This window comes from Muntiacus reevesi, chromosome 3 (genome assembly GCF_963930625.1).
Source record: "Muntiacus reevesi chromosome 3, mMunRee1.1, whole genome shotgun sequence".
Lineage (NCBI taxonomy): Eukaryota > Metazoa > Chordata > Mammalia > Artiodactyla > Cervidae > Muntiacus > Muntiacus reevesi.
This window is the reverse complement of record NC_089251.1, coordinates 76,478,923-76,492,795: the sequence shown is the minus strand read 5'-3', so window position 1 is coordinate 76,492,795 and position 13,873 is coordinate 76,478,923. Positions and strand designations below refer to the sequence as shown.

Here is a 13,873-nt window from a genome sequence, read left to right as displayed (position 1 = left end):
CCATTTTTCCCCTTTGGGAGCTCATTCATAAGCCCATCCATCCCATCCATATCCATCCCTCTGCAAACCCATAAAAAGCCTCTGCCAAGCAAATAGCCCCATGTTCCAATCCTCCCCAAAGTCATCTCCAATTTCTTTGGTGTTATCCTCTTAATATTCATTTAAAAACTCCAAACTCCAAATAAACATGGTATCTTACTGCTGTTGGTATCATGAACTATTAAAAAACTATTAGATTAAGTTTTAAAAATCAATATTATAATCATTTGGTGCACAATCCCACACATTTAACACTCAATTTAACTCATTTGCTATCTCACACACAACCAACACAATATGCAAGAAAACAACTGCTGGGAATTGTTTCAGATGCTCTAAAGTATGTTAATTTCCAAAGCAAAAAAATGACTTGTGCTGTGAATTTTAACGCACTTGAAAGCCTGTACTTTCTCTCGTTCTGGAACACAAATTTTGCATGTCTGAAGAGCTGTGATTCATCTTAAGAAAACCCATCTTGTGTTAAATGGAATGGAAACTGGACTAAGTGGTCAAATGACAAGTACATTCATATTCAAGCTGTATTATAAATGCATGTACAGTAATTTACGTCTCTCAGCTACCACAAAAGGCTCTTGATAAGCAGGTAATTTGCTAAATGGACTCCTTTATCCAAGTATTCGAAGGGCGTTACAAGAAAAATCTGCAGAGGCATTAATGTGACGTAAAGGTCAAGCATTGTGACATACCTTTCAAATAATCCCGCCTAACTTGCGTTATGATGAGGAGGCTGTTGGCAGCATCGTTCAGTGTGAAGCCCTTGATGTGGGTCTCAGCACTAAAAGAAGCAGACATTTAGAAAGGAATTACTGACATGCTTCTGATACGATAATAAATGGTTGAGCACCAAGGTGAAATTATAAAAACTACTGTTCGTATGTTAAAAATATTGCTGCAAAATATCGACCTGGAGACAGCTTTTGTGTTATCCTGTCAATGGTTATAGAAGGATAATTTTTTTTTGCATTCTGACAGATGACAAAGTTGGAAATGAGCAACAAAAGAAACAAAGTACAAGATTTTTTTTAAACAATCGGTTCGGATTCTTGAATGCTGACATATTAGATGACTAAAATAACTGCATGCCCTGCATTGTTCTGCTGTATCCTAAGCGGGATACTTTCCCCCTTTTTCCCTACACTCACCGTAATTTATAAAATGTAAAACTAGTCTTTCGGCAACAAAAATGAACATTTATTTTCAGCACTTTATATTTTAAATATAAACTAAGGCATATTACTAACACCATCTCATTCATTTGATTAATTTTCAATTTTCTGTCATCTAGATACAGTTTTTAAAGGTGAACCTACTGCAGAACTAAAGCCATGGTTACAGTAAAATGTAAAATTTCACAATCTTGTCCCAGCCTTAAATTTGAAATCCCCCAACTTTTTAAAACTCAAGAGCAAAAACTTGCTTATGACTAAAATCTACATGATTTATTAAAAAAGAAGAAAAAAAGCCCTAGCCAGAGATGATCTGTTTGATACACTGTGTGTATATCTCCTGTGTTGAAATTTCAGCATCCTTAATGCCCCTGGGGTTCATCTCTCGATTAGGAAATCTCCAAAGGTCAGAAGGAGCAAAAGCAATTGCCATTTGCCTTCTCAAGCCCAGTGATGGTCTGGCTGCTAACAACTTTGGCCTGCCGACATGAACATCTAAGCTGAGCAGATTGCGAGAAAAGCAGGGTCACTGCTAAATTATTCTCATCAATCCCAAGAAAATCCTCCAAAACATCGTGAAGTGCCCATCCTCTCAGTCACTTCCAGCCTCTGGGGTTCCCCCCCGCAGTTCCCGGGTGCAGGATTTTCTTATTCCGACGATCCTCTTAATCCCACCAAAGCACCCACTGCTCAGTTCGACTTGTTTCCTTTGTCCCATCTGTCAAAGCGCTTAAGTCAACAACTCGTGCATGAGACTATAAACTGCAGAAAATAAAGGATTTACGTTCTCAATCTCTAGCATGATTAAATAAACAAGGAGACACTATTAAAATTAAGCTCACTTCTTATGCCAACATTATTACATGTATTATACAATACTTACTTGAAAATATTAACTAAAATTCATTAAAACCACAAGGTAACAAAACTTCTAACACCACACTTGATGTCAAACCTTTTGAAAATCTCAAAACACAGAATATTTTTCTTTTAATAATTTCTTCCTATCTCAAGAAGGTATGTATTCAATACAAATTTGAAATTGGGGATAAATAGGAAGAAAACTCTCCCCAGGTCTATTATATGCTGAATACATACATGTTTTACATATGGAAACTGACCAATCACAACCAAAATGTTTCAAACTGACAAAGGGAGAAAAACTACAAAGGGTACTGGTAACTTTGCGATGGATTCACTAATACAATAAAATAAGAGAAGTTTACCTCTGATTCTTAATTCTGATCTTTCTTTTTGGACAAAAATCTAGTACAGAGATGTCAAATCAAACTTACTGTGATGATGAGATTATTTTTTATCCATGTCACCCAAAGTGGTGGAGTAATGGAAACTTTAATTATATTTAATTTTAGTAATTTAAATTTAAGTGGGCAGTTATAGCTAGTGGCTACTGGATTGGACAGCACAGAATTCTAGACATTTTCATTTTTAGAGCTGCCAAAATAAAGGGGGAAAAAAATCACAGAGAGAAAGGGGTATCAATCTTTTAAGTTACAATCAACTGCAAAAGTTAATCTGTCTTAACCAAAGAAGATAATATTACAGGGAAAGTTTCATCTTAGAGATTTCAGAGCAATGACTGGTTTATGGATTGTACTTACATAACATGCACATGGGGCATTAGGCAGTGATCAGAATTTATCTTACTTTGGATAACAAAAACTGGCCAATCCAGTAAAAAGCATCAGTGATTGATTTAACATTATTTTTAGACAGAATAAAAAAGCTAGTAGGAACAAAAGAAAATAAAGTGCTATTCTCCAAAGATAAAGCAGAGCTATCACCACATGATTCTCAAATTTCCTAACTATACAGTTCAGTGTCAACAAAGATCTACAAGAACAATTCATATAACCCTTCCTGTTTTATGAATAAGTAGTTCCCCTCCTCTGAAAAAATTCACTATACCTAAATTTTTATTTTGAAACATGTAGAAATGTATTTCTAACTAAAAGTGAAAGAATATCATTCTTTCAAAAATTTTAAAGGCATTTGTTACTTTTGAGGTTCCATTACTTGTCGGGAAGGTTAAATAACCTATTCTTAATCAAACTGAAGAAATCTCATTAGTAAGTAGTCAAGTGAATCTGTAAAACATTAGAGACAGCAAAGGTATAGCAAAAACAATGACTACATTAGTTCAAAGGGGGAAACAATTGCTCTCAAGAACGAACAAGTGGCATCGCGTAGGTAACTATAACAGACTGCTATTTATGGAGTAATGTGAGAGCAACAGTGCCCAAATAATCCTAGGTGTACAGCCACTTGCTAGAGTGGCTCATCTGGTCATACCATGTTAAAATAATGATGGCTCTTAAAAAAAAAACACAACAATTCTTTTTCATTCTGATCACTGATGCAGAGCTGGAAGTGGAAAAGATGACCTAGTGGAATGTTGATAATAAACCAGGAAACAAATCGAGGGAGGTTACAGGATGTTCCTTTGGTAAGAGAGAGTTGGAACTCTAACCTCCACTTCTGAATTCCCAGTCCAGAGGTATTTTCAAAACTACCCAATGCAAATCTAACCAAAGATACAATTCTTCATAGTTAGATACAACATTTTATTGGTTCAAGGAAAAGGATGTGCACAGATTCCCAGATTAAGTGCCTCTGGGCATTCGAAAGCTTTGCACCTAAGATTCTCTTTGGCTCACACAACTACATGGGGAAGGCATCTACAAAACACTCCCAAAACAGTAATACAGCGAAGATGAAAGTGACCTCAAGAGTACAGCAAGGCTTCGTGAAGATCTAGAGAGGGACGGGAGGAGAAGATAAACCTACATTTTACAGACTGTGGACATAAGTGGAAATAGATGGGTTGTGCCTTCTGGGTCAACAGCCTTCACACTTGTTTGATCAAGATTCTCAGTCAGACATGGTAAAAAATGATGTGCTACACTACAAACCAGCACACTAATATACATACGCACATATAACAGAGAGCAAATATTCACAAAATATCTTTACTACATGGAGTGCTTTGATGTTTTCTATTCATTAACAAAGATGTTGATTCTGCCCCATTGAATAGAATTCATCATCTACTAACTGGTTACAAATGCAATTTGAGAAACTATTCTAGACCAGGGGACTTCAGTAAGAAGTAAGTGTGGATTCTCATGCACACTGTGAGAATGCTCTAAGGTGAGGCAAGAAAACGTTTGTTTCTATTTTTAAATCTTATCCTCTGAAAAATTTCTATTTTTGGAATATGCTTTATAATATACTTACATATCATACAGTAGTACAGCTCACTGAGAATGGCACATGATCAAAATGTTTAAGACACAAGATTCTTGAATCACCTAGGATGTCCAGTAAAATGCAGATTCTTGGGCCCTACCCTAGATCAGGTGAGTCAGAACTTCTGGGGTGGGTGGAGAGGAATCTGTGCTACCAGAATGTGAGGTTCACCATTCAAGAAGTAGCCAAGTTAAAATGAAAGAATTATAATCTGTGCTTTTGGAAGTATTTCAGAGGTCTTTGTGGCCAACCTCACGCTTAAAAGACTTTTGAAAAAGTTTTCTTTGTTTCCATCTCCTCAGATAATCTCAACACAAAATTCTCAATACCCAATTCTCAACACAAATGTCCCCCTTTTTTTCCTGCTGCCACTTCCTCCCAAATCCCTGCTGCCTCAAAAATACCTCTGATAATTGAGGATAGTGTTTAGACAATACTTCTTTGAGAAAAGTAACTTTAGGAAAAAATCTGCACTTCCTGGATGACTTCAATGGTTGTAGATGACAGGAAGCTGTTTAGTGTCAAATTTTTCAAGTCACTAATTGAGGATATAACTGAGTATTCCTGATAGATAATTTAATTAACAGCAACTGAGTAAACACACAAATGAGACATAACGCATTAAGAATCTAAACTTAAGTCTTAGTGTGACTGTTCAATATCAAGATATACAAATGATTCAAGATCATAGATATATATGATGTATGGGTATATCCATATACATAGCACTTATATGTATATATTATGAATATATACACACACAGCATGTGTGTATATATAGAGAAATAGATATATTTCCATAGACAAGTACAATCACACACAACATATTTTTCAAAATGTATTGAAACATAAACAGTAAATATGGCCCTATGGTGCATAACTTTAACATAACACTAATGTTAACATCAGGTTTTCCAGTGAACTCCAAGAATGGCAAATATCCGTCTTCTATTCAGGATCCTAATATTCCAAAAGTGCTGCAACTTAAAAATTTTGAAGGCCAAAAATTAGCCAGGAAACATCATTTCAAAACTTACAATATACAAGGAAAACATTGACTTTTGCCATTGAAAAATAAAGCTATTGACTCATTCACAGGACAGGTCTACATTCCAGAGCAGGTAACCTTGATCCACTCCTTTCTCGGCCCTTTCTGATTATTACTTAACTTCTGAAGTTAATTCCTTGGGAATAAGACAATCGAGTCAGTTAACTAACACATCAAGGAAGAAAGCTTTACTCTTGTTCTGATTTTAAAAGTATTTTACTCTAGGGAACTAGCCAGAGAGACAAAACCATTACCACTTACACCACCACAAAACAGGTTACAAAACAACAAGGGACAGAGAAAGGGTATTTAAAATGTGCTGAGTACCATATATTTTTTCCTACTTCACCCTATGTCTTTCAATGCCTAGAAGAAACAATTAATATAAGATTTATTATCATTTCATTACAGAGAAGAAAAACTGAGGTTCAGAGATAGGAAGAAATTTTCCAAAGGGCTTTCAAGTACGATTCAAAGCCTTGCCTAATTTCAAAACCTTTGATGCCTTCATATATTAGGCTGCTTCCACCATAAAAGGTACACAGATCGAGCTGCTGAACAAGAAACGAAACAGATACCTATAAAACAAAATAGAACCCTCTCCCCAAAAAAACCAAACTACTTCTCTGTATATGAATAGCATACATGAGTTGTGAGATTCTATAAGGTAAAACAAAATATACTGCAGTGTCCAGGACAAATAAAAGTTCTAATTTTTGTAGTTTAAAAACCCCCTTAAAATTAGAAAAGCATTTCATATAATTTCTATGGGTAGTTGACAATTAAGCAACTGCTACTATAATACATCATTAGAAAAATCCTAATGATAGGTTTTTCTTTTTTGAGTGTGAAGTTTAATAAATGAACTGATACTTACAAATCTTTCACTTGCATTGCTTGCGTAGAATTATCCTTCATCAAAAGTAAGTTTATAAGCCTGGCATAAGTTTCATTGTCAAACACAATGTTTTGCTTTTTTGCTGTCAGGAAAATATTAAATGCATCTATGAAGGAAAACAAAAAATGAGATGACATTATTCTGAAATGGCAAAAAGGAGGGGGGAAAGCCCTGAAGCAAAGCCCCAACCCCCCCATATTTTTGCTTCTTTTAATATTCACCCAGTATACCACTCTGCAGAGATACACACTGACCAAGTAAGCAGATGGTATCACTCTTCTAATCTTTAAAAAAGTAAGGGACAGTTTTGGAAACTATTACTTAATTCCAGTAAAAGAAAGGGCTTCCTTTTACAATGATTTTTTCATACTAGCTCTCTAAAGTCAATAAATTATTTTCATGCCAATAAAAACAGAACACAGCTCTTCTGAATTTGTCAAAAGATCCCAGTTTGAAAATAAACTGTAAAATGTGTGTTAAAGTCCAAATAAACCAGGGGTATAATTTAGATTGAGGGGAGCAAAAGATTCATTTTAAAGCAATCTTTAATCTATAAGTGGGTGGTTACTATGGTTAACATTTCAACACAATAGCATTAAAGTGAATATAGCCTATAATTCTAAAATTAGGAGATCAAATTATTTGGCTACGACAGGACTTATACAAAAACATACAATTTTCAAATATACAGATATCTAACAAGTAAACTAAGCAACATTTGTTTGACTGATTAACAGTTTTATTTCACTTGTTCACAATAACTGTCAGTGAATGAAAAGATGTTACCCAAAGAGAAGTAACTACACTTTTCAGTCACTTACTTTTCTGAAATAAAATTGCCTGGCTATAAACATCCAACTGAAACTATAATCCACACTCTGTTGTGTATAAACAAGTCACAAAAAAGGTGGGGCATAACTGAACTATCACTCAAGACCTTTTATGGATATAAAGCTCCATGTAAAGAAATACAGAACACATAACTAGGAATGAACATGATATTAAATCTCAGAATATTCTGTGCTACTTTAGAGGTTTCTAAACAATCAGGGGAAAAAAAAGAAAGAAAACCCAAGAAGAAATTATGCTTGTGTTTACAAGTTATGGGAGCATGAACTAGCCCTTCAATTAAACTGAAGAGACAATACCAAAAACTTAATCTTTCAAGTTAAATTCTGAGAAAACAAGAAAAAAAGATATGACACTAATATTTGTATCTTAACTAAGAAAAGATAGACTCTATCATTCAGTATATAATGCATATATTTTTCTTTAAAGGAAGCTTAGAAATTATGATGTATTGTATTTACTGGCTACATCCCAACAAGCATATACAATAGGTTCACTACTTTGCTAAGTGAAAATTTACAGAAAGTACAATCTGAGTATTTACGATCAACAACGTAATATAGAAAAGCTTACTAGTTGTTTTCTGAAATTGTAGTCTTGAATTCAATTTTCAAAGTATTCACATTTTGCCAAGCATTTCTACACAAGAGTAACTAAAACCTCTTGAATTAACAGAATGAAACCAACTAGATAAATGCATATGGTATATTAAAACTACAGCAGGGGTATATCTTTATATTTATACTGCATTATATTTAGTTAACTGGTTAGATGTTTTTACTTAAATAAAAACAACTAAAAAAAGGCAATATATGGAGTTTTGGAATCTAAAAATAAGAAGTATACACTAACTGTACATTCACTTCAGTTAAATCAAAATTCCATTAGAATATTTAAACAGTATCAATAATAATGAACTTTAGGTTTAAGAGATCCATGGCGAAAGACTCAAGGATATATTAGACTGAATATGCAGCAAAAGAAAGTAACTCAGAATGAATAAAGTTATTTTGCAGGATTGAGAAAGCTTAAAAGTTTAGCTTAATTCCTACTTCAGACACTGTGTATCAGTGTCACAAAATCTGTCACAAAATTTCTAGTTAAGAAATTAAGAGGGAGATACATTCGTTAGGTTACTCCTTTCTGCCGTGGATGCCGCCGAGAAAGCATCGTTGAAGTCTCCCCCTGTCCACTGTCATCATGTCTAAGTCAGAGTCTCCCAAAGAGCCCCAACAGCTGCGGAAGCTCTTCATCAGAGGACTGAGCTTTGAAACAACCGATGCGAGTCTGAGGAGCCACTGTGAGCAATGGGGAACGCTCACAGGCTGTGGTAATGAGGGATCCAAACACCAAGCGCTCCAGAGGCTCTGGGTTTGTCACGTACGCCGCGGTGGAGGAGGTGGATGCGGCCGTGAATGCAAGGCCACACAAGGTGGACGGGAGTTGTGGGACCAGAGGGCCGTCTCAAGAGAAGATTCTCAAAGACCTGGTGCCCACTCAACTGTGAAACAGATTTTGTTGGTGGCATTAAAGAAGACACTGAAGAACATCACCTGAGAGATTATTTTGAATGGTATGGGAACACTGAAATGACTGAAATCACGACTGACTGAAGCAGTGGCAAAAAGAGAGGCTTTGCTGTTGTAACCTTTGATGACCACGACTCCAGAGATGAGACTGGTCATTCAGAAATACCACACTGTGAATGGCCACTACTGTGAAGTGAGAAAAGCCCTATCTAACCAAGAGATGGCTAGAGCTTCACTCAGCCAGAGAGGTCAAACTGGTTCTGAAACTCTGGGGGCGTTCGTGGAGGAAACTTCAGTGGGCAAGATGCTTTGGTGCAGCCATCATGGCGGCAGATATGGTGGCAGTGGGGATGGTTATAATGGATTTGATAATGATGGAAGCAATTTTGGAGGTGGCAGAAGCTACAATGATTTTGGCAATTACAACAATCAATCTTTAAATTTTGGACCCGTGAAAGGAGGAAACTTTGGAAGCAGAAGTTCTGGCCCGTATGGTGGTGGAGGCCAATACTTTGCCAAACCATGAAATCAAGGTGGCTATGGTGGTTCTAGCAGCAGCAGTAGCTATGGCAGTGGCAGAAGGTTTTAATTACTGCCAGGAAACAAAGCTTAGCAGGAGAGGAGAGCCAGAAAAGTGACAGGGAAGCTACAGGTTACAGATTTGTGAACTCAGCCAAGCACAGTGGTGGCAGGGCCTAGCTGCTACAAAGAAGACATGTTTTAGATAATACTCACGTGTATGGGCAAAAAAACTTGAGAACTCTACTTCTGACTAATTGCATAACAGGTTATTTTAGTTTCTGTTCTGTGGAAAGTGTAAAGCATTCCACCAAAGGGTTTTTAATGTAGATTTTTTTTTTGCCCACGCTATTGATTGCTAAACCCAATAGTCTGTTCATGATGCTGAATAAATGTATTTTTTTTTTTAGGTGCTGTGTGACGTTAGTCTACTCTGAAGCCATTCTGGTAAACTACTCCAACAGTGTGAAGTTAGAATTCCTTCAGGGTGATGTCAGGTTCCATTTGAAATTTATTTACAACCTGCTTTGGTGGAGAAGCTATTGTCTTCAGAACCTTGGTGTAGCTGAACTGATAATTACTGTGTTGTGACCTGGAGTTCACCATTAAAAGGGTCACCTGTGCAAAGTCATGGAGTTCTTTTTTGGTTATTAATGATTGTTGGCATATCCTATGCAATATATCTAAATTGAATTATGGTACCGATAAAGTTATAGATGGGAATGAAACTTGTGTATCATCTATTATCATGTGTAATCAATAAAAAATTTAATATTCTTGAAAAAACAAAAGTTGAGAGGTTCTATAAATTTCTAAACTGATGGCTTTCTACCGAAGAGAACTCAAAACTGTCAATACTAGAATGAAAACAAATCTGCTGCATAATGGTTAAATTATCATAAAGCATACTTGGAAATGTACACAAAAACTGGAGAAATTAGAGATAAGAGAAGTATTCTATGGAGAAAACTTAAAGTGAAGAAAATAGAAGTAGTGTACGATATGGGAAGAGCACAATGAAGTCTAAATGAAAACATCCAGAATGTGAAAGTTAAGCTTGTATCAGAGGGTTCAAGATAGTCACAGAAATTTTAAAGTAGTCATAATAGAGGTAGGCACACCTTCTGAAAATATTATCACTATAAAAAGGGAAGAAGAGCAAGAAACGGGTCTCATATCCAGCCTACAACCTTGAGATGTTAAGCAGAGATACTGTATGAAGGTTAAGGTCCTAATCGTTTTTTGCTTTCGCATAAAATCAAAATATGTAACAAATATATTTGCAAAAAAAAATTCATGATCATGTTATTTTCAAAGTGCAATTTTTGATAAAATGACATCTACTTTAGTTCTCATTATGAAAAATTTCAAGTGTACAGAAAAATTTAAGGAATAGTATAATGACCCCTACCATATACTCATTACCTACATCAAATAAGCAACATGTTTCCTGATCTGTTTAACCTTTAAACAAATGACTCGACTTAAATATTTTATGGCTTAAGTATTTTAAAATGAATTATAGAAATCTTGAGTTTTTTCATTTCTCAATAATTCATTACTGATCTCAAAATTCAAGGACATCTATAAATCATAAGCTGTTATTCCATCTAATATAAACATGAGAGTGATTCCTTAATTACCTACTATTGAGTCGACATTTAAATTTTCCCAATTGTACCAAAATGTCTTTGTTAACTTAAATGAAAGAAAATAATTAATATATACAATTTAAGTTCCATCTCTTCCTAAATCACTACTATTTTGCTGGGCTTAGATCCCACGTTGCTATCAAAAAGAAGACCCCAATGTACATGTTTACCTTTGTTTCTCCTCCTGCGGCAGGCATTCAATAGCTCTTTCTGGAGATTAGCTTCTACAGGTGATGGTAATGAAGTTGGGGAATCTTTTTCTTCCTCATACCACAACTTAAAAATAAAATTATTCAGTTAAAGAAAAAGTGGTAAATACAGCAACCTTTTCAATGTAAAGCTGGGTTAATCTATAACCTAAATTTATACCGACAACAAAATGTGTTATGCTTATATTTAAAAATGAATTACCTCGGGTACATCAAATGGAACCTCTTGATTATTGTTCCTAAGGATTTCTGCTAATAACCTTAATGTCTTCTCACGAGGAATAATATTTTCTTCTTGCATTTTATTCCAGACAGCATCAGCTCTTTGCCAGTCACCATTTACTTCTGTAAAAGTAAGTGGAAAGTAATGAACATACTAAACAGAATTCATGAAAATATTTAAAACTTTTTATTTGCTGCTAAAGCGAGTATTCCAAACACTGCCTCCAGGGAAAGGACAGGGTAAATGTGGACTAAAAGTGAAAAGAACCTTCACTTCTTTTCACGAAGAAGACTTCGTGCTGTATACCTTTTTGTACCTTTGGAAGTTTAAACCATAGAAAAGTCCTTACCTACTGAAACACAAGAAAAGAAAAACCACACTTCATTAAAAACTTCTCAACTATGAGCAGTAGACTCTGGAAAGATGATAGGATGCACACATACAGTCTAGTACACGGCTACAATGATTGAAAATGTACAAATGTATGATCTTTGTCAAAAGTGACAAATCAAAAAAAAAAAAAAGTGACAAATCAACAAACTTTTTTGCTTAGTTAAATAGGGAGAATTCTGTCTCTTTTGTCGACCTTAAGAATTTCTATGTCAGTGTGTGATAGATTTCTCATAATGTCAACAGACTTAAGTAAGATTACAGGGGGAGAGGAAGGTTATTGGGAAAAAACCTGGCAGATTTCCTTCATAATGAAATATCTAGTTCCTTCTGTGTGATAACCTAGTCTTCACAAATAGCAAAAACTTAAGAATCAAGACTTCATTTAAAGAGCAAGTCATTTAAGTTTCTGCATGTGAAAAATTAGAGCAAAATATGAAAAAACTTATGACACTAAGTTTAATACACCTGTTACACACAAAGAAATATTGTTTTAAAAGTGGCCTTTTAAAAAATTTGAAAATATGAATAAGAAATATCTCAATGATGTATGGTCAGCTCCAGGAAGAGGATCTGTTTCAGGACACAAAAGTTCCAGAAAACATAACAATGTTTCTCAAAAATATCAAAATACTAAAACACATGAAATTGCCCTAGATTTCCTCCCACTCTAAAATTGAAAAGCTAGTAAGCTTTTCAATAACTGACTCTTCAAAGTAAAAAAACTCAAAGAACAAAAACAAAACACATTCACACTCCATCAGAAATGTGCAAGAAAGAAAAAGAAAACAAAGAGAAAATTTCCTAGGAGTCATACGAAGATGGCAGCCCAAGTTTTCATACGGAATATACTAAAAGCTGAACCAAATGGTAGAAATTAACCTAAAGTTCAGAGTGATTTTATATATACTTTGATAATAAAATCAGCCTAACATAAAATCCTTACTAAATTTACAATTAATTTTCAAGGCAAGATTCTCATAAGCTAATTATGCTTTTCCTTCATTAAAACGTTGTCATGTAATATAAAATTCAACAGTAATTTTTCAAGTAAGTTAATATATAAAACTTTATATATAAAGGTTATCAAATACACTTTAGTTTATTTAATTAAATAAAAACAAAAACCCGAGCCCCCAAATCTTTAATTCTGTACAAAGGGAAAGGCTGACCACTTCGTTTCATCCCACAGGGTACTATGGACTCTGGAGGACACAGTTTCCACACACTGGGAACAGAACGGCTAAGGCACTGTTTTTAGGCTAGTAATTATTATTTCAGATAGTGAAGACATGGAGGAGGTACAATGGTTTCAGACTGGAAGGAGTATGGGAAGATAATTCACTTTGGTAGAACAGGATACAACAGAGAGGCACCTGTTCAAATGGACTAGCAGCTTCCAACAAGAAAATATTTCAAAACACAGGTGAGGACTACACAGTGTATACAGCATGAAACACCTGAGATATACGCACTTTCTATCTTGGAAACGTACTGGAGCACAGAATACAGAACAAAAATCGGAGGCAATCAAACTAGTCAGTGCCAAAATCTGTAGCCATGCTCTCACCAAGACACAGAAAGGCTAATAAGCCTTTCATAATATACCTCGGGAGCTTTAAATCCCTTTAACCAAAACAACAATCATATTTGTTATCTGAAAAATCAAACAGCCCACAGACTTGGCTGTAACCAGGGAATGGACACTGCCTCAGTAATTCCATCACTTTCCTGGAACTCATGGTTCCTTCTTTAAAGAACAAGAGCACTGATTTACTAAACGATCTGAGAACTCTTAAGCTATAAAACCAAGGAATTTTTGACACTGTCAGTGAATTTTACAGGAACATAGCTGTGGGACTTCACCGTGGGGCCATCTGACTAGCATGTAACAGCAGCTGGCACTTCACACACGGTTCCTATAGTCTTAAACGAAGAGACAGAGATTTCTAGAGTTCAGAGTTTTAATTATAAAGTTGGCAAGTTTTTACGTATTACTGATAGAAGGGGGTAATTTCTAAATTCTTCATGTGTCAATCACCTGATTATGGTCTCTTAAA

General features: G+C 35.2%; 1 protein-coding gene and 1 pseudogene across 1 annotated transcript in view; one reads left to right on the top strand and one right to left on the bottom strand.

Annotated features, from left to right (window-relative positions):
* LRPPRC (leucine rich pentatricopeptide repeat containing) overlaps nt 1–13,873 on the bottom strand; it is a 96,060-nt gene that overhangs the window by 14,696 nt on the left and 67,491 nt on the right. Inside the window, exons 28-31 of the mRNA XM_065929360.1 lie at nt 11,403–11,545; nt 11,162–11,267; nt 6,422–6,548; nt 747–835 (exon numbers count right to left, since the gene is read on the bottom strand). Of these exons, the coding sequence (XP_065785432.1) occupies nt 747–835; nt 6,422–6,548; nt 11,162–11,267; nt 11,403–11,545 (465 nt within the window). The remainder of the gene's footprint in view (nt 1–746; nt 836–6,421; nt 6,549–11,161; nt 11,268–11,402; nt 11,546–13,873) is intronic.
* LOC136162792 (heterogeneous nuclear ribonucleoprotein A1-like) lies at nt 8,492–9,346 on the top strand (annotated as a pseudogene).